Source organism: Malaya genurostris, chromosome 3 (genome assembly GCF_030247185.1).
Source record: "Malaya genurostris strain Urasoe2022 chromosome 3, Malgen_1.1, whole genome shotgun sequence".
Classification (NCBI taxonomy): domain Eukaryota; kingdom Metazoa; phylum Arthropoda; class Insecta; order Diptera; family Culicidae; genus Malaya; species Malaya genurostris.
In genome coordinates this window covers 43,411,978-43,432,552 of record NC_080572.1, presented here as the reverse complement: position 1 = coordinate 43,432,552, position 20,575 = coordinate 43,411,978, and the positions used below count along the sequence as shown (strand labels likewise).

Below are 20,575 nucleotides of genomic sequence, written 5' to 3'. Positions count from 1 at the left end.
TCAAGAATATTCTTTATTATCAATACATACGCTTGAATTGTTTAAAACCTTCTATAGAATTGAAGAAGTTTATCAGAACGCGCACAAACTTTATCCGCGAGAGAAAAAATGTAGCAAATAAGGTCATAGATAGATTGAACCAATTTTTTTCTTGATATAAAGGTATAACAGGGTTGAATCAACATAGACATTGCCGATAACATCAACTCAACTTTGGTTGACATTTAATAAATAGTTAGTTTATTTCAACAATAGAATCAGCCAGAACAAATATTTGTTTCATTTGACTAGACACAAATTTTGATTCAAATCAAACAGAGAACACTGTGATGTTGAAGGGAAAAATTAGTTCAAAACAATCATATTCCAGTTAAAAATCATCATAAATCAAATTTAAAAATCTACTAACAGTTTTGTTAGTTTAAACATGCTTCATTTCTCTGCGTATGTGTGGTTACGCGAAACCAAAGACATCATATTAACAAGATATCCAGCTCTCACATTTCAAATCATTGGCAACAACATTTTTTGCGAGCATGGCGCCTTCAAGCGAGTCCGCATCGAATCTCGTACAAAGAAGTAGGGGAGAGAAATGTCAAATTCGTGCGCGCCAAAATAGCAGCACTGCGCACCCATACAATTGACATGATACGTTGAATGTGACACCGACGACACGACCAGGCACTTCGAAGAAAAATCGGAATGAAAAGTGTTCGTGAGCGATTTACCGTCAATCACCACAAATATAGCGACCCCTTGATGACGATCAAAATAATCTTCTTCAGCAACACTGTTTAGGTTGCTACGAACTAGTTACCAAGGAGCCCCATAATAAATAAACAAACCAGTCGAGAATGTTTTGAAATAGTTTTTTAATTTAAATTTTGTGCCATCAGCGTAAAATTAAAAGAACTCATACACCAAGATTGTGAAAGTAGCACGAGACACCGCGAGCTATCGGCAGGGGGCCGGTACCCCTGAAAATTTTAATTATTACATACGACAAAGTTAGACGATTTCACAATACGCTAGGTACGAGGAATAAATTAATAATAATTAATATATAATTTATCATGAATTAGAGAATTATCCTGCACCAGAGCCCACGTTCAATAGTTGATCATGAACGAATTTTAATAGTAAAAGATACATTCATCTAACAAGTTAATGTTACAACGTTCTTTTTGTATTCGCGCCGACCGGAACAATATCCAAATCTGACACTAAATGTAGTGCTACGATAGACAAGCTTCATTCTATATAATCATCAAGTTACGGCCTATATTCTGCTTGAGAACCAATTATAAAATTATTTAAAGTAAATTAAACATGAATTATAAGCACAGACTAACAGACAGGACACTCAAATTAGATTCTTCAATCATTTTAACGGTCATTTTGAATATTTCTTTATTTGGGACAGTACTCACATGTGTCATGATGGCGCTACGTTACCCTATCAAAAACATCCTGTCTGTCATCTAGACTGTGTTTATTTTTTTCATTTACCAACAGAGTTGCCATTCATACAGAATTACCTGTAATGTATTGATTTGGATACGTCCATGCGAATTTCATGCAGGATACAGATTTAATACATATTGCCAAAACTATGTACATAATTTTGCCTACTACTCATCCTCCAACACAATACAAAATCGAACCCGCTTTGTTACAATATTTACTTGCTTCTGGTCTGCCGCCACTTAATTTCGGTTGAAAACTACCAACACAATAAAAAATAGTCTAGATGAACAACGATGAGTCAAATAAATGGTTACCTTCCAACGTCGCGAAAAAGTTAAATATATTATCAACATAATCCAATAATTTATTGTGACGATTTATTTTCAAATATTTTGATGAAATCAGGCATCCCTGCAAGCAGCTGATCGGTGTTGACAAACGAGGGGAAACCAACTTATAAAAAAACTTTTACATAACACAAGGGGTGTACAGATAGTAAATAGTTCGCGCAGTACAATATAGGTGGAACTAGTGCATCACGAAAAATTATTTTTATAAGAAATTACTCATACTGTCATGTCTGTTAGTCTGTGTTATAAGTGTATTCGCATCTGCATATGAAGTGCGATTGAATCTCGTAGAATAGTACTGATATACCGGATTGACTCAGCTTTGTCATTCATATTTCGGTACTAAATCATCAGATTGATAATAAGATTTATTATGACGGATTCAATGACTCTTGCAGTTTGCTAACATTTTGAAACTCATTTATTTAGTTTGCTAACATTTTAAAACTCACGTCATAGATCTGATCTGAAGCCTGATTACGTTGAATTATTAAACAAGTATCAACGGATATTGTAATGTTATGTGAAACCGACAACTTTGCCGCGAAATAAGGATCTTCCACCCATGGCAGCTTATTTGTTTACATTCCTCAAGTCTTCAATATGCAGCAACCATGGTTTTGGTAACTGTTATTTAAAATCAACAATTCATCAACTTGTGTTGCCAGTTTGAATAGTTTTTCAGGAGATTTCATTTTGACATTACCAGTTACTGAGGGGTAGTTAAATTTGCGATACAGTTTTAATAACCGAGTGGCAGGTCGTGTCGTCGGTGACACCGTGCGATGGCGTTGCTGAACTGAAGATTGATTTCGCTCCAAGCTGACAGGGTCTGGCGTAACTCAGCTAATGTGTCAAGTTGTTCCCCGGTTGGGTAATACAGATTATCTATGAAAATCTCTTGCATCTCAAAGACAGAAATCCCAGATTTGTGGATTTCTTAGAGAAGATGCAGCTATAACATATTATGTTTCGAGTGCAGAATTTTCGCAGAAATTTATAAAAATTTATTGACTTTTCAAACAGACTTTTCTCACTCATCGTTAATTATTACTTTTTTATTTATAACTTCTGGTCAGTCAGTAAATTTTACTTTTTTCGGCTTTTAGCGATATCAAACTAACTAGAGATTATAAGAAGAGAAAGAATATGAAATTATAGACCCATAGTACTCAAACATGAGCAAGGATGTTAAGTATAAAGTGCAGAAAAGTGAGACGAGACAAGGGTCATTTAAGTAAGCAGAAGGCGTCCCGTATCGAAACTTTTACCTTCTACACGCAGGGAAATAGAACACATTAGATTCTAATATATTGAGTCTTTAAGTCAACTTCAAACAATTTTTTGAATCAAATAAAACAATTTTTGAACTAAAATTTAAATCTAATAAAACACTTTTTGAATCAAATTTAGTGTGGCAAAGTATATTAGATTCAAATATATTGAGATATGGATTCAAATTTCCAAATTTTATTGAAACAAATCAAAAATGTATTTGATTCAAATGCTTGTTACAGTACATTAAATGTATTTGAATCAAATATGTCGTTGAATAGATTCGAATAAGATAATATGTTGACGCTTGAGTTTAATTGAATTAAATGTACTGAGTCTTAGATTCAAATTCTTGGATTGAAACTTTTCGTCCTTGAATCAAATGCCAGAGATTATTGATTCTAAAACATTTTCATTGAATCAAACGTTTGTACTGGCTGATTTTATGAAATTTAACACAACTTTGGCTAAGATTGAAATCGATCGAATTGTGCGATACTATAGTGAGTGCTTTCATAGGATAGGTAGGTTATGAATTCTTATCTAACATTTGTATTCATTCCAGACAGCGGTTTCACAGTAGAGCTTTTGGAAATTATTGAACGAAAGGAATCAGAGGAGTCAATACCGCAACCGTACTCAACTGAGCGCACAAAATGCATTCAATAATAAATAAAAAATTAATTTACAATAATTAATATTTAATTTACAATAATTAGTCAAAAATTCTTTTCAAATAACAATTTATTGAATTAAAAAAAACATCATTGAATCTACACACAGTCGCCCGAAAGCCTGATTTTAGAAACAAAACTAATTTGCTTTGAATCAAATAACAATTGTATTTAAATCAAAGTGAAATGATTTTAGAAACAAAATTATTTTGTTTGAATCAAATAACAATTGTATTTGATTCTAAGTGAAATGAAATTCAGGTGGAAATAAAATATATTTGAATTCAAAACACAATATATTTGAATTTAATGTTAATTTTGTTTATTTCTGTGTGCGTAGAAATAAAAATAATTTGCTTTGAAGTAAATATCAAATGTATTTGAATCAAAGGAAAATGAAAATAAGCGCTGATTCAAAATAAAATATCTTTGAATTCAAAGTGTAATATAATAAAATTTAAAATAAATTTTTCTGCGTGTACCAGAGGAGTCGAACTTAGGCGTCTTAGCGATACGAGTCATCCGACTTTCTGATATATCAGAGACTCGGATGACTCGTATCGCTAAGATGCCTAAGTTCGACTCCTCTGGTAGAAGGTAAAAGCGACGACACGACCTGCCACTCATCTATTAAAACTGTATCGTAAATTTAACTACCCCTCAGTAACTGGTAATGTCAAAACGTAATCCCTTAAAAAAATGTTGAAACTGGCAACACATGTTGATAAATTATTGATTTTAATTAACAGTTACCGTAACCTTGGTTACTGCATTTTGAAGACATGAGAAATGTAAACAAAACAAACTTCAAATCGGATATTTTAAAGCGAATAATTAAAATGGATTTTCCGAATGGGGAAATCTTTTCCCGTGGACACTGCTTCAGCATCAGAGCAGTGGATCGACTAGTCATTAGGATTTGCTAAAAGAATTCTTCTGTTGTGAAAACCGAAAAGGATCCACTTGCAATTGAACGAACGAAGTTTTCTACGGATTTAAAATCCTATATTCAAGTCTGAGTTATGGAATTTTTTTTCATGAATTGTATTGATATACTAACATTTACAGTCAGCCCATCGATAAAAAAATTGGGTTCAAAATAATGTGAGCTGTAAGTATACTTTCTATTTGTAAGCGATAATCAGTGATCGTAGACGACGCAAAAAACTTTAGAAAGCTTGAAAGTCGAACAATTGCTGATGGAGAAGCGAAAAGAATTTCTTAATTATACTTATAAGAATTATTCATTATTATTATAAAACCGTGTATTGCACTTATTGTCAGAAGAAACCATCCTTTTTATTTATTTTACTTTCTTTTTCATAAAAATATTGATATTATAAATCCGTCTTCTGAGCTTTGCCTCTGTAATGACTGTTAATGTCCCACTTCAGGAGCACTGCAATGAATAGAAATGAATCTGAATAAAAAAATATTCAATAAACAGGTTGTTCAAGATAATGTTTGGAGTGTTATGATAGTATGTTTACAAAAGAATTAATGCTCTCAAAACACAGAAACAAAATTGAGGCACTCACTTTAATCCTACTGATGATGGCTGTAGCATTTCATTGGTCTACATCCTCGAGTTGTTCTCAGAAATTCACTGAACTAGCGCAGAGGAAAGCAAATTAAAAACTTATGGAACGATTCCACAACTTTCTCAAAATGTTTGTTTATTTATTCTGGGGATCCTTGGTAACTAGTTCATAGCAACTTAAGCAGTGTTGCTCGAGAAGATTATTTTTATCTTTATCAGGGGGTCGCTATGTTTTTGGTAACTGGCGGTAAATCGTTAACGGACAATTTCAATGCAAATTTTTATTCGAAGTGCCTGGTCGTGTCGTCGGTAAAAGTTTAGATACGAGAAGCCTTCTGCTTACTTAAATGACCCTATGGCACTTTTCCGCACTTTATTCTTCACATCCTTGCTCTTCCTTGAGTACTATGGCTCTTTAATTTCATATTCTTTCTCTTCTTATAATCTCTAGTTAGTTTGATATCGTTAAAAACCGAAAAAAAAATATGTCGTTAATCATTTTTGATAGCGCACTTAAAACACAGACTAACAGACATGACAGTATGAGTAAATTCTTATCAAAATAATTTTTCGTGATTCACTAGTTCCACCTATATTGTACTGCGCGAACTATTTACTATCGGTACACCCCTTGTGGTATGTGAAAGTTTTTTTACTAGTTGGTTTCCCCTCGTTTGTCAACACCGATCAGCTGCTTGCAGGGATGCCTGATTTCATCATAATATTTGAAAATGAATCATCACAATAAATTATTGGATTACGTTGATAATATACTTAACTTTTTCAGCGATGTTGGAAGGTAACCATTTATTTTTCTCAACGTTGCTCATCTAGATTATTTTTTATTGTGTTGGTAATTTTCATCCGAAATTAAGTGGCGGTAGACCAGAAGCAAGTAAATATTGTAACAAAACGGGTTCGATTTTGTACTGCGTTGGAGGATGAGAAGTAGCACAAATATGTATATAGTTTTGGCAATATGTATTAAATCTGTATCCTGCATGAAATTCGCATGGACGTAGACAAATCAATACATTACAAGTAATTCTGTATGAATGGCAACTCTGTTGGTAAATGAAAAAAATAAACACAGTCTAGATGACAGAAAGGATATTTTTGATAGGGTAACGTGGCGCCATCATGACACAGGTGAGTACTGTCCCAAATAAAGGAATATTCGAAATGACCGTTAAAATGATTGACGAATCTAATTTGAGTGTCCTGTCTGTTAGTCTGTGCTTAAAATGCACAGAATTGTTTTCAAACTAGTAGACTTTTCGAGTGTTGTTGTGAATTTTTTTAATAAATCTGGCATCACTTATCTAAGCCATCATTTGACATAAGAAAGAACATAATTTTTACCTGGCATCTCTGTATTTGACAGAAGAAAGAAAATTGTGAAGTTGCGTTGCAAATAAAAATGTTCAAATTTTTCCAAATAATCAAAATTAGCTTATAACGATTAAATAATAATATATATCAAAGCTAAAAAAAAGGCAGTTTGGATTCACCACACAAATAAAAAGTCAACAATGGCATCAATTAATGATATACCGAATGAAATTCTAGAGTTCATATTCAGTCTACTTCCTCCGTATCAAGACCTAGAGCAGTGTGCATCAGTTTGCAAACGTTGGGTTTCTCTGGCCAACAGTATGAACAAAGTTTCAAATGATGAACGCGAAAATTGATTTTTTGAGTATTTCAGATGTGCGAATACGCAAGAAAGCATGTTTGCAGAAAGGGCTTATGGATTTCAACCTCTGCTGGAAGGAGGAAATTTTTACTGGAGGGCAAATGCCGAATATAGCCGCCCGTTTCGCCCATGCCAGTTCGCTACATCGAAATTCTATGTATGTTTTCGGAGGAGCTTCATCGTACGATACGACCTTCAACGACCTATGGCGATTCGACCTGGGTCGTCGAGAATGGATTCGTCCGATATCGATGGGTACTTACCCTTCCCCGAAAGCAGGTGCTTCGCTAGTCTGTTTCGGTAATTTATTAGTTCTATTTGGTGGATGGAGGCACTCTTATACTCCGTTTCAAATGTGTACCTTGTTTGATGAGCTACATTTGTACAATATTGCTGAGAATAGGTAGGAATCTTGAAAATAACAAATTAACCGTTTTAATGTGTATTCATGATTACAGATGGACAATACATAATCTAGCTTTCGGTCCACCGCCAATGACTGGTCATTCAGCAACTGTGCATCAAAATAAAATGGTTGTTTTTGGTGGCTATCAGAAAACTATGGAAAATATCGGCACGACGAACGATATTTGGGTGCTGGATTTGGATAATTTGACTTGGAAAAGACCCACAGTTGGGGAACAAAAACCCCCTGCTCGTTACGGACAATTCCAAATGGCTATCGGGAAGGATCACATTCTTGTCTTAGGTGGTACAGGTGGAGTGAATAGAATTTTTAACGATGCTTGGTTACTAGATATGAGAAACGATATTTGGCGCTGGAGAACTGTTCAAATCAAAAACAAGAAGAGTACCGTAACTCATAACTGGAGCTACCCTGCTTGTAACGTTGGATCCAAAATTGTAGTCTTAGGACCAACTTCGCCAAATGATTTTCAAATCATTCGTCAGCATAGGCCGACGAATCATGGACTGCATCCTCCAAACCTGGGCAGAGCTAGATCAAGCAATCAGGTCGAACGCAATAGAGTTTCAGCGAATGAACAAAACATTCCACCGCGTCAAAATCCTGTCCCATCGCCGCCACCTCCTCCACCACCGCCTGCACCAGCACCGTCTAGCTTACGTCAGCTGGAGCCCCAGCCCGGTCCTTCGAGATCATCTTTTTCTTTTTCACCAAGACAACCGACAGCAGGACCTTCAAGTTCCCTGTCTCTCAATCGCCTACCTAGCTATCTTTTACATCGACGGCAGCAACAAGATGATGATCATATGCTGCCAAAACGCTTCAACCAATCAAGTCCTCCCGACAACGGTCACATGGCAATGGCTGCATTCAGCGTCCCTCCAGCTAACCCTCCCCCTTCGCATGTTTCACGCGAACGTCAATTGGAGCGACTTCGTAAAATGGAAGAAAAGATCTCCGCTATGCGACGGATAAAAGAGCAGGAGCAACGTGAACAGGAGCTAGCAGCAGCGGCGGCAGCAGCTGCAAAAGCCACACAGGAACAATTCGTAACATCCAAACGAATCAAACGAAACGGATTAGCGATTTATGTATGTGATATATCCCAGCTGCTGACAAACGACAGCCAAAATCCAGTTATCGAATGGCAAGAAACTAAAAACAGTGGTCTCATTGTCGGTGCACCAGATCATTTCACATTCTCCACGATGGTCGGTGGAACGGGAGAGCTTATTGTTTTCGGTGGTTTGAATAAGAATCCGAAATCAGAAAGCTCTAGTGTAACCAATTCTGTTCATTTTCTAACAGTTCCCACGGCAGTTGTGTGAGGAAATATAGCATAAGCAAATTATGATAAAAATCGAGTGAATTAGATGGCCGATTTTTATTTCGAACAATTGAATTTCTATCACTTAAGCACTGTTTCCATCGTTTGAAAGAAAAACTGCTCCTTAGAAGTCGATCCTAATAAACGTCACTAAACATTAAATTTGAAATAGATTTTTTCACAATTTCCTTGAACTGATAAAACAGAGCATGTTTTTTTCAGATAACTTTCGAAAATTTATTAATCTTTTGTTTCTATCATGTTCTGTCATCAAAAACCTTAACTAATTTTTGTCTTACTTTCACTTGAAACGTTGTGGCAACTAAATTTGCTTTTCATAAATAAACCATTTCAGTGACTAAATATCGATTCCTTCCTGCTGAATAAGAATAGTCTTAATTTTCTGCAGTAGTTCCTTTTTAACGGTGTCAGGAATTAAAGCTCTCGCTTTCGGCGTAACCTGTTGAACTAAGGCATCACAATTAATGGTATCCTGCTCCTTGATGGTGTCTCGACAAAGCAATCGAACTTGATCACTCCATCCGCAGGCATTCAAACGTAGTCGCAGCAGATCCTTAAGTCTAAACCGAAAAGAAGGTTAGGATTGGAGCAATTACATACTTGTTCATATAATGCTTACTTTGAACGGTCTCCTTGAAGAATTGTTGTCTGATCAACGCTTTTCGTAAATGTCATTGTAGGTAATAAAAATAGAAGGCTTTTTACCAGAATACGAACGGTAATTGTTGTTCCAAGATATTTTTTTATCCTGAGAATGTTTTGTGTTTTTTTCTTCTCTTCCTTTTGGCACAGACAGGGATGCCAGGTCATTTTTTCGAAAATCTGTGATCAAGCCAAAAAACCTAGAGTGACTATAATCAGAGTGGCGACAGCTGTTCGTTTGGAATGACAGCTCCCAGTTCCAAACGAGCAAACGACCTGTCAATTCAATGTAAAGCTAATGGAATGTTTTGAATTGTTGCCAAACTTACGGATGAGATGTCGTCACTTTGGTTATAGGCACTCTAAAAAAACCAAGTACCTGCTAGGCCGCCATGTTTTCGTGACCATCATCTTTTCCGCAAAGACGAAAACAACGAAGAAGTATATAAGTTCGTTGTTGCTAAATATGTGTGATATTTAGCTCTGAAAGTTGATTTTTTTATGTTTGATTATAAATGTGATATCGTTATAAAACGTGCGCTGCCAAATTGTAATACTGACTTTCACAATCAATGAAGTGTTGTATTTTACTTCATTTTGTTTACTTTGCTCTCACTGACTTGCTAGCTTTGATGGCCCTGAAGGACTGAGATGTTGGTTACGATAGGACTAGCTGGAGCGCCTTATTGTTGCCACCGAGCTGCAAAAAACTGTCTGAAAATCTGTGCCCGTTTCCCGTACCATAATAGCAGATCGAAATCAATTTGGTGAGCAAAAAAAGGTCTCACTACCAACACGCAACACCTCAATCGCTCTGTACTTTTTAGTGCTAAACTGTGCTCGATTTCAAAAACCTGTTAAAATCTGTAATTTATTCCAGAATCTGTGATCATTTTCAGAAATCTGTGCAAAAATTGAAAATCTGTGAACCTGGCATCCCTGGGCACAGACCGAGTCGATCCATATTGCCAGGTGTTTTTTTCCAAAAATCTGTATTCGGCGCAAAAATCTATCTCTACCGTATCGGTATCAGAATATCGTCAACATAAGGTCACGAAAATGTAACCAAAGCTTATTTTGGTGAGCAAAAAAAAGTGGGTGGGTAATGTCAAAGACATAACTGGATGGCGTGAATACGAATAAAACTAACATTATTCACACTTCTGAATATCTAAAGTCGTTTCCATAAGTTGATATACTGTCACACGTGTCAATTGTTACATTTTACACCTGACCAGTTGGTAACGCAAGTATGCAATTTGTAGATTTGCACAGTAGGAAAACGTCGAATTGAGTATTCAATAGGCTCAAAATTCTGTTGCAATATAGATCTAGAATTAAATTCTTAATTTGAATTCGGAAACTGAATTTAGCTCCGAAATCTAGTTCCACAGTCCAATTCCAGAATACAGTTCCAGTATGCAAGTTCTTAATACTAGACCTAAGTTCTGAAACAGAATTTTGAAATTAAATTTCTAAGATTCAGTTCCCGAATAATTCAGTATTCAGCAGCTGAATGCGATTTGCGTCCGAATGAGACCACGACCTGAGCGTTTCACGCTTTTTACCATATTTGTCGTTACTGACGTTAGTGAAGGAATCTCACCACGACATCCAGTTCTGCCTAATGAACTAGAAGAAATGTACGATTTTCGATCAAAGATTACCTTTTAAACTCGTCCAGTAGAACATCAGCACTGATATGTGCCTGACTACCTCAAAACCGTTGTCCGGGTGCGAAAAAGACAAGTAAGCCTGATGAATTTTCCTTTGTTTTTTGAGTATTTTATGGTAATCTCACATTGTTGAAAATTTATTCACAAATTCCTGATCATATTTCCGATTACTTGTAAAAAAAATTATGTTGTTGTGTTTAGTACAACAAGAGATATTCACGATTAAGTTCTGCCCATTCTTGTACGGGTTAATTTTGAAAAGGCGCCCCATAGTAAAGTAAGTCGTATTCACGACAAAAAGGTCTCGTAGCAACCATCTCTCCTGTCTATCCAAGCTATCAACAAAAATCGGTATTTATCTGTACGGTGTGAATTATCGGTATTTTGGGAGTTCATACCTGTATTGCGGTATAGAGGTCAAATATCTGTATAAATACCGATAAATCGGTATACCTGGCAACATTGCCATATAGCCAAGTGTTGTCAACACGCTTAAAAATAGTTACTCAAAAATGAGTAAGATCTCACTCATCTACAGAAAAAGTGGAACAACTCTAATTTAGAGTAACTCCGAAGTCACTCAAATTTGAGTTCTTCCACTGGAAACGATATTTGGGTAAAATCTACTTATTTACTAATTTTTGAGTGAAGTTTTATTTTCAAATTTTGAGTGAAGTTTTATTTCACATATATCAAATTTGCAAAAAAAATTGCTCCTCTTCTGAGTGTATATTAAAATATTAAGTTGAGTGTATATTAAAATATTAAGTAATTGAACTCAATCACTCAGGCAAAAAATATACGGAATTTCATAATGATTTCGTATGATTTTTAGCCACAATAATATCGTAAGCGAATCATAAGACCGCCTTAGGAAATCCCGAAAATAGGAATTCCAATAAAATGCCTTATGAAAATCATACGAAAATTTTAGGAACATTGTGCGAAATTTCTATGATAAACATAACTTCTCTCATATATTGTGAAGTTTATGAGTTGGTCGTATGAAAACTACAATAGTGAAAGATAAGATGTATATTGCAGAGGTATATTTTTCATATTTATCTTATGAAATTATGATTTTGGTGATTTTTGATGCATCATAAGATTTGCCTTATGATTTTCACTACTCAATTTGCTTGAGTGATACTATATCAAGTGGTGATCGCTTGGAGTAGTGTGTCAATCGCAAATTAACATACATGTCAGTTATGCTCAGGCACCAATCATACACTTATTCCTCATAAATGACATTTTAGCATATTCGGTTCCATTCTGAAGCACAACACGTAGTTTATCATTCCGGTTTTTGCAGACACAACACCGTTTGTGTTGAGCGACTCACCCTCGAAATGCGCGATCTCACTAACAAAAAATACAACCTGTTGCTACAAATGGTTATTACAATTTTTAGACTGATCTTGCGAATAGTAACAAAAAACCGAGTTCTTGCGTTAAACTTAAATTTAGAGTAGGAGTTACTCAATATCATTGATGATAACTACTCAATTTTTGACGTTTCCCTGTATCATTTGAAAATGAGTAACTAGTACTCAAACTCTGAGTAACTTTTTCTAAGCGTGAAGTTTTATTATTGTCAAGCGACGTAACGAACCGTACAACCAAAGGGCGTCTTGTTATCTGTCTGTGAATTGTGCAGCTGACTGTTTATGAGTTTTTTTTCAGCCCGGTGGCAAAGATAGGGCCCTGCAGCAAGTGCTATCGTAGCCAACATCTGGGGCATTTGGTGGGTAATCAGAGCGCTCAGAGTATGGTAAACAAACATTCGAGCATTTCAAATCGAGTAAAATCTTAATTTCCTTATCGTAGTGATGATATTCTGATCGATAATTCGCGGGGAAGTGCGGTAAAGGGTACTGAATAAACAAATAGTTTGTAATATCCAATTTTTTGTTAGTCATTCTTCATCATTGTTTTGGTTTTTGCAGAATGATGCTGGCCACAGTTTCATGACGTCATAGCAGGAGGCTGTTTTTTTTATTTGCTGTTTTTTTGACAGATGAGACCGCTTACGGGCAGTGTTGCCAGATTTATCTGGCAAATGCAGCCTCCTTCTATGACGTCATGTAACTGTGGCTAGCATCATTCTGCAAAAACCAAAACAATGAAGAACAATGGCTAACAAAAAATTGGATATTACAAACTACTTGTTTATTCAGATAAAATTTGAGTCAGAGACAGATTTTTGAAAAAATTACCTGGCATCCCTGCTTACGGGGCTTACGGTCAACGTTTCCAGGTATACCGATTTATCGGTATTTATACAGATATTTGACCTCTATACCGCAATACAGATATGTACTCCCAAAATACCGATAATTCGCGGATCGTACAGATAAATACCGATTTCCGTTGACAGCATAGATAGACAGAAGAAAAGGTTGCTACGAGGTTTTTTTTGCTCACGAGATTCTGATACTGATATGGTACAGATAGATTTTTGCGCCGAATACAGATTTTTGGAAAAATAACCTGGCAACGCTGCTTACGGTTCAACTCGCTGTTTAAGAGCTTTTATGTTCGATTACTTTTGTTGCTGTCGAAAAAAGCTTCTTGAATAATTTGATGTGCCGTATTATCAACCGTGGGAGACGAGGTTGTAGATGAAATACGTTATTTGTAGCAAGTCTACAAACTTTTGACTATAAGTCTATAAAACATTTTTGATAAGAAATTTCGAAAACTCCGAAACTCTTGATTCAAGTAAAACAAGACAAAAGATCATAATTGCATTATTAATCAATTTTACATTGTTAAGATTGATGTGGGTTGTTCAGTTACAAATGGATATTTTCAGTCCTATTTTATACATGATTTGGTTATAACCATTAGGACAACATTTGATTTGGCCATTTTGTGATTTTTTGTAGGGAAAGTTGAAAGTTGTGATTTTTTGTAGGGAAAGTTGAAATAGAGTAGAGGAACTCAAATCATTATTAAGTGTCATTGAATAGGGGCCTTACACGAAAATTATCAATGTCATTTTTGATAACTACTAAGTAATGACATTCCAAATTTGTATTTGAAGAATTTATCATTACTGCCCTTACACGATCAATAAAAGTGACATTACTGGCTCTCGCGCAAGGTCCGCTAGGGTTTAACATATTGATATTAGCTCAAAAATATAACATAACCATATCTTTGAGTTAGTGAGATTACGTTTAATTGTGAATAAAGGTTATATATCTCAATTGATGACCATAGTTAAATATCTCAATCGATGACCATTTTTGTTTCGTTCCTATGATTCGGACTTAATGTGTCTCATTATACTTCGTTCACACTACAAAATTATAATTTGGTTTAAATATTTACAAACCATACAAGCGATATCACGATTGATTTGGAACACGATTCAATTCTTAGGAACAATTCAATATTCACTCTTCTGCACGGTAATTCGGTTGTCAGTTTACTGACTCTAAAAAAAACATTAAAGCTCCGAGCGTGACAGTTGCTTCGGAAAGGGATGTTTATAAACGATGTCCGTATGTATTCTTTGGGTTATCGAAGACGTCCGTTTTTTCCAATCGAGATTTAGATAGTATAAAATGTGAAATTTTGCTTATGTACAAGGTACACAAATTCGATATCATATATAATTTTAGCATTTGGGAAATTTTTCATAGATAAACGAACTTCTATTCATATGATATCATAGTACCGATGAAAATGTCACGTGCATGGAACGTAATATATCAATACACCGGAACATACCCAACATAACAGAACAGGTAAGCTTTCGTGTTCGGCTTTTGTGTTCGTTCGTTCTTGTCGGACTCTGCTCTGCTATGTTTTGTGTTTCTGCTCACGGTGTGCTCATCATCGGATCAGTTTCGAACGGGACTTCTGAGCGGTTGCAAGTGTAGTAAGTGATTCTCTGTTTGTCGGTAATATATAACCGTTGATGGTGTTACAGTACAATGAATAAGGATTCGCGCGGGCTGCTAATCTTTTCGCATTTTTTGGGACTGTTTAGGAGAGAAGATTCTTGATCTAAAAAGCGAGATATAACCGAACGTGGAGTTTCTATTTGTGCTGATTCAGATTTTTATCATCGGAGATCGGTGCAGTGGATTTTCAATGATTTGTGTAAGTGGAATTTCGATTTAAAAATTGGCAAATATTGGAGCATCTTGGGTGATGGTGGGGTGTGCTGCTACAAGTACCCGTAACAGGAATAGGAATCATAGGATGCTTGTTTTAAAGGTGGCGTGTGTTGAATCTATGGTCAGTGGAACAGTTAAGGAAGGGAATCCGGAAGTAGGTGGAACCTGAAGGCGCTAGGAAGTGAAACGTGTAGCACGCAGGAGAGAAGGAATATGTGTGTCTATCTTGCGTCGGTGTATGTGTATGAGTCGAGGGTGGATGGTGGGGAAGCGTGTTTTTAGTGTAGTGTTTCTTTTTTTGTGTTGCTGTTTGTGTGCTCAGGATATACACCGCCAACCGCTGTTGGTGGAGCACAAAAAATCGATATCGTATTTGCAATTTTGTGTGTTCCCGTTCTTCTAATTCGTTGTTGTTAGTCCCTTCCAAGCCCCCGCCCTCTTCGCCGAAGCAACGCACTCGTGCACGGCAGACGAACGCATGGTGATCACGATTACTCCTGCAAATAAAGGATACAGACAAACAATGCATGAGTCATGCAATCCAGGGGTGCGAAAATTTACAGGATGTGACCTTCGAAAGTGGAATTTGACGTAACTGTGTGTCGCTGATGCATAGCAAAATGCTATGCGGGAAAGTGACGCGTTGGCTATCAATCAGTCAGATTCGGGGATTAGTTGTTCGAAAAGAATCTTCGGTTGTGGGCCTCACCTTTGAATTCCAAAAGTCAACAACGTTTTCAGCATCTGAAGAAGTGAATTAGCATTTGTCTTTAGTCATTCGTAATTTGGTGCATTGTTTTGTTGTAATGAATTCTGTGAATGAAAATTTAAATTAAAAATATATACTCGATAATCACAAAATTGGGAAACACTTTAATTATTCATTAAATGTGTATGTCAAGTATCGTTTAAAAAATGACTCGCTTCTAAGGTAATTGTACCGATGGTACCAATAGTCATGAAATTGGTCAAGTTGCTACCTATTTTCAAAAGTAACTCGAGATGCGAAAGAGATGAAGAAATTGTGAAACAAAATGGCCACTCAAGTTAGCCGACAGAGTGTCTTAAATACGATGAGAGGCATTCGAAGAAAAGTTCGTGATTCCATCAAAAATTTCAAAAGAGTATTACTGTCCATTATTTCTTTATCTTGACCTAGTGTGCAATTAACCTCTTCGATCATCAGCTACACTATATCAAAAATTAAAAAAAGACAAATATACCTCTTCAGAGATAACCGATTTTCAAATTTTATTTTCTAATACAATAGAAATACAACAGTTTTTTGTAATAGCACACTTTCTGCATCTAGTTCCAGTAATTACCTGAAACATTGCTGAATACACCAAATCTACCGGACCAATATTTACATGTTTTCGCAAGTTTTCGAGAAATTATATCCTTTTTTTTGTTTCGATTATAGAGGTTTTAACCTTAAGGTCATTCGCCTCTTCGGGCCAGAAAATTTTTCTGACCCTATGTGCGGGGTTGGGAATCGAACCCAGGCAGGCTGCGTGAAAGGCATCGAACTACCCATCACGCTGTACCCGTCCCCCAAAAAATATCTCAAAAGTAAGGCTAGAGTTAAAATTGTGAACTGATGATGCCAAATAATAAAATTGATTGAGCCATTACGAAAAAATCGGTATTTCCGGTGAACCGATGTGAGTTCCATTCTGGAGCTATTTACCTCTACTTCCAGAACCGGAGACCGGGAGTCTGATATAGCCACTTGAAATTTAAGTTTTTTTGCATTAGTCGCTCTGAATTTCAGATTGTGAATACTGGTGAAGTTATTTTCGAGAAAAGTGTGTGTATTGTATTGAAGTGTATGTTTTCCATTTTTTTTCGGAGGTTGGATCCGAATGTAAATCAAAAATCTTGTACGGAACCTGGTATAGTTAGATCCAGACCTATTTAAATTTAAGTTTACGATCTAGCCATTTCGAAGAAAATTGTGGGGATATTTTTGTTACAAACACATACATACCTTTTGTAATCTCAACGAACGAATCTCAGTGATTGTAAGAGAAAGGAAAAAACAAAATGGGCGCAAAATGTTTTTTATTGTTCTGAGATTTCCATGTTCTTGAAGAACGTATTCGAATATTTTTACTATTCCAAGTAAATATATGTTTTTGAACGTCTTCAGAAGCGAAGAAAATTTTAAATATGGGTACTGACCAGGGTTGCGAACGGTACTGGAGAATGACACAAAACAGCACACAGTCAAACCTTACAAATGACAGCAGTCGCCGATTGTACTTCGCCGTGAATGTAGCAAATGAAAAATGTCATAGGTCTCATGAGATTTTCTCTCGTGAATGTCGCCGTTTGCTCTCATCGATAGCTGTTCTACTCCTTCAATCTGAGAATGGCTAACCACAATAAACAGTTTCTCCTTCCAAATTCAACAATTTTCGAGACACAGTCGCCAACAAGGCTTAACTTTAATATTCGTTTTACGTAGATTCGCTTGAGGTGTAGCGGGACATGCACAAGAACGTCTCGCTTTCCAATGCAGACGGTTTTTTCACTAGACGGTTTTGCACTACCGTTGGAAAGAAGCGGTTCAGTGAGAAAAGTAAATGCTTAGACTTCAAGAACTTGGATGGTGGGTTCGTTTGGGCAGTTCGGATGATTTTGTTTTATTCCCAGTAGGTTGATTTACTCCAATGCACTTTTCGATCAAATAATTAAACCCCGTTTAGCATAAACCAGAATTGTATAAGTAACAGGAGCACAAAATATATTGTCTCTGCTGTAAGATTTCTTGCATTTGCGTCATACTAGAAAGACAAAAGCTGCGCTCCTGATACTTCGTGTATGAAATTTCAGTAAATAGTTGCAATATTTTTGAAACATCTGCATGGACACTTTATGATTGAATTTTTTCTAAACTAAAATTGAACCGGTAATGAAAACCACGCCGTTCGCACTTAATTTATTGCCACAGATCGGTCACAGCGGATATGACAGTCCAGTTATGAAAATGTCATGACATTTTGAGCTCGTGACATTCTCGAAACCCGTGACCGAAAATGAACATAGCAGCTACTTATCCACGTACACTACCACAAAGAGAACGCTGTGGCTTTGGCTACTGAGAGAGTGCGACAAAATTAACTGCTCTCAATATGCTGTCGTGTGTCGTGGCTTTCATGATTGCACCATAAATCAAATAAACATAGATTTCCCAGTGTAATAGTAATGTAGTTGAGCAACCCGTGACACCAAAAGAGCCGTCTGGTGGAGAATGGGTGCGTAAATGCTCCTCAAATGCATGCAAAAAGTTTCCTGTGCATTTAACACAACCACAGTAGCTAATGGAAAAAAGTACACCCGTTTCTCACTAGAGGTGCTGTTAGTGTCACCGTACAATGGGAAATCTATGTTTATTTGATTTATGATTGCACCAAGCTCTCGTGTCATTGCGTGTTGGCAGCTACTGTTGAACGTAGCAGCTGCGCGTATCGTTGGCAGTGACTGTCTTATGCTTGGCGACAGTTTAAAAAAATGTCAAATTTTCACACCCTTGGTACTGACCATTATTTTTAGTAGCATAATTCCAGCAACTACAGATCTGACGAGGTGTCATAACAATTAAGTTAAATTGAATTTTTTGTCAGATTATAAGCAGATAGTATAAAGGTAATTTCACACTTACGGAAGGGATCCAACCTTAATGGTCAATTCTAACACTAATCGTCCATTAATATTGAAATCAGGTTATTTTTTCTCTTTTTTGCAGAGCATCTTCGGCATCTAATCTGGAAAAAAAGTAGTGATTCGACAAGCATTGTTTCAAGGATCCAATAACAAGGGTAATAAATAATATTGTTCTTCGATTGAATAGAAAATTGATGTGTACTAGTGAGTTGTTAGTATTAATTGGCGTTAATTTGGGATTAATACAAGTGGCTCAGTTGTAAAATTTCTCCTATTGGTGACACAGTGGAAAGATAAATGAAAAAAAAAAGGATAAATGAAGCAATTGAAGTTGTGATCTAGATACATATTTGAGTGTGTCCTACGCTGTCATCGTGCTGACAATCAACTTTTATTTACCGCTTAGTAATCTAGGCAGCAGCTGGCTGAAACGGCAGGAGAAAAGTTTTCAAAAGGTTCCACAAGCACAATAGGAAGTCGTAAGGAACGGAATTGATAATATACATAAAGGTGAGTACCCGCCGTCTGTACAGTCTACAAAAAAAAAACTTCTGATCGTAACATTTACCCAACTTTCATTTTGCCATTCACATAGGACTAGATTAATCTACATTGTATATCGATCGGGACCGAGAAAGCTCGGGAAAGGACAGGGATAAGAGTGAGTGGATGTTGATTGCTGAAAATGAAATATAGGTACATACCTTTATTTATGGCTATAAATTTTGCGATGAAGAATTGTTCCTCTTGTGACGAATGTATCAAAAACTAATTGAAGGATAAGTTTTTTTTTCTGGGAAATGGGATTCGCCGTGCACTTGAGGTTCACATTTAATTTGATGTGAACCAATCACTTAATAAAAACTTCGTTAGTTGACCATGAGTTGAAATGTAATTTTAGATCCGTTCAATAATACAAATCGGCACATTTCTTTGATACAGTTATCAAGTTCTTCTATCTGACCTCGTACCGCCGCTAGACAATTGGATCAACTTTCAAACATGAAGACCTCTTCGCTAATGACCTTTTCCGTAGCCGGTCTGTTTTTACCTTTTCCATTCATTCATTCATCAAATTCCGTTCTCCTATTCACAGTTTCTGTCGTAAAAGTAAACAAAACACACGTACCTTCTCATGTGGAGGACAGCGCAAGACCGCAACAGTTTTCCCATTCCCTCTTCATCGAACCAGAGTGTCGGTCTTTGCTGCCACCTTTTCCTTGGTAGGCACTAAACCTCAACCGGAACATAACTATCATTTCAAATACTAAAACCTACCCATTCAACCAACATTGATGATGATCGAAGTTTAGAGTTTCATATTCCAGATTAAGAAACAATAAGCGTTAAGTTTAAAAGTTCGAATTGTACTCGAACCCTTCACTTTTGAGTTGTACACCACCCTAACACTTGCGATAGATATGCATGCGGCCGTACTTTGCGGAATCCGTTTGACGAACCCCTTCCATCAGAGCCGCTGCTATGTATTACGGATCCGAGCGTGGCGGTTTTCGTGTCTGATGTGGTTCTTTACATAAATACAGCCTTTTCTTTGTGCGTAAAAGCCTCCCCTGAAATCCCGTTATGGCTATTCTAGTCAGTTATAATAATAGATGTATACACTGATCCCGTCGTTTGCTTCTTACTAGTAATGGGATTAAGCCGCTTGTGAGTATGT

General features: G+C 36.4%; 3 protein-coding genes across 4 annotated transcripts in view; 2 read left to right on the top strand and 1 right to left on the bottom strand.

Annotated features, from left to right (window-relative positions):
- Positions 1 to 6,695: 6,695 nt before the first annotated feature.
- LOC131436995 (F-box only protein 42) lies at positions 6,696 to 8,918 on the top strand. Its single transcript, XM_058606016.1, has 3 exons — positions 6,696 to 6,959; positions 7,015 to 7,405; positions 7,461 to 8,918. The coding sequence occupies exons 1-3, from the start codon at positions 6,839 to 6,841 to the stop codon at positions 8,755 to 8,757; spliced, it is 1,809 nt and encodes a 602-aa protein (XP_058461999.1). The 5' UTR covers positions 6,696 to 6,838; the 3' UTR covers positions 8,758 to 8,918.
- Positions 8,919 to 8,974: 56 nt separating this feature from the next.
- Positions 8,975 to 9,806, bottom strand: LOC131436996 (enhancer of yellow 2 transcription factor). The gene is made up of 3 exons (XM_058606017.1): positions 9,792 to 9,806; positions 9,397 to 9,619; positions 8,975 to 9,337 (listed from the first exon to the last, which is right to left on the bottom strand). Exons 2-3 carry the CDS (start codon positions 9,585 to 9,587, stop codon positions 9,115 to 9,117), a joined length of 414 nt encoding a protein of 137 aa, XP_058462000.1. The 5' UTR covers positions 9,588 to 9,619; positions 9,792 to 9,806; the 3' UTR covers positions 8,975 to 9,114.
- A 5,146-nt stretch (positions 9,807 to 14,952) lies between these two features.
- The window catches only part of LOC131437736 (protein unzipped), a 168,171-nt gene continuing 162,548 nt past the window's right edge, over positions 14,953 to 20,575 (top strand). Inside the window, exons 1-3 of one of the 2 annotated variants that reach the window (XM_058607274.1) lie at positions 14,953 to 15,211; positions 18,787 to 18,879; positions 18,980 to 19,407. The gene's annotated coding sequence lies outside the window, so the exon portion shown is untranslated. The remainder of the gene's footprint in view (positions 15,212 to 18,786; positions 18,880 to 18,979; positions 19,408 to 20,575) is intronic. The other variant, XM_058607273.1, reaches the window with a different exon arrangement.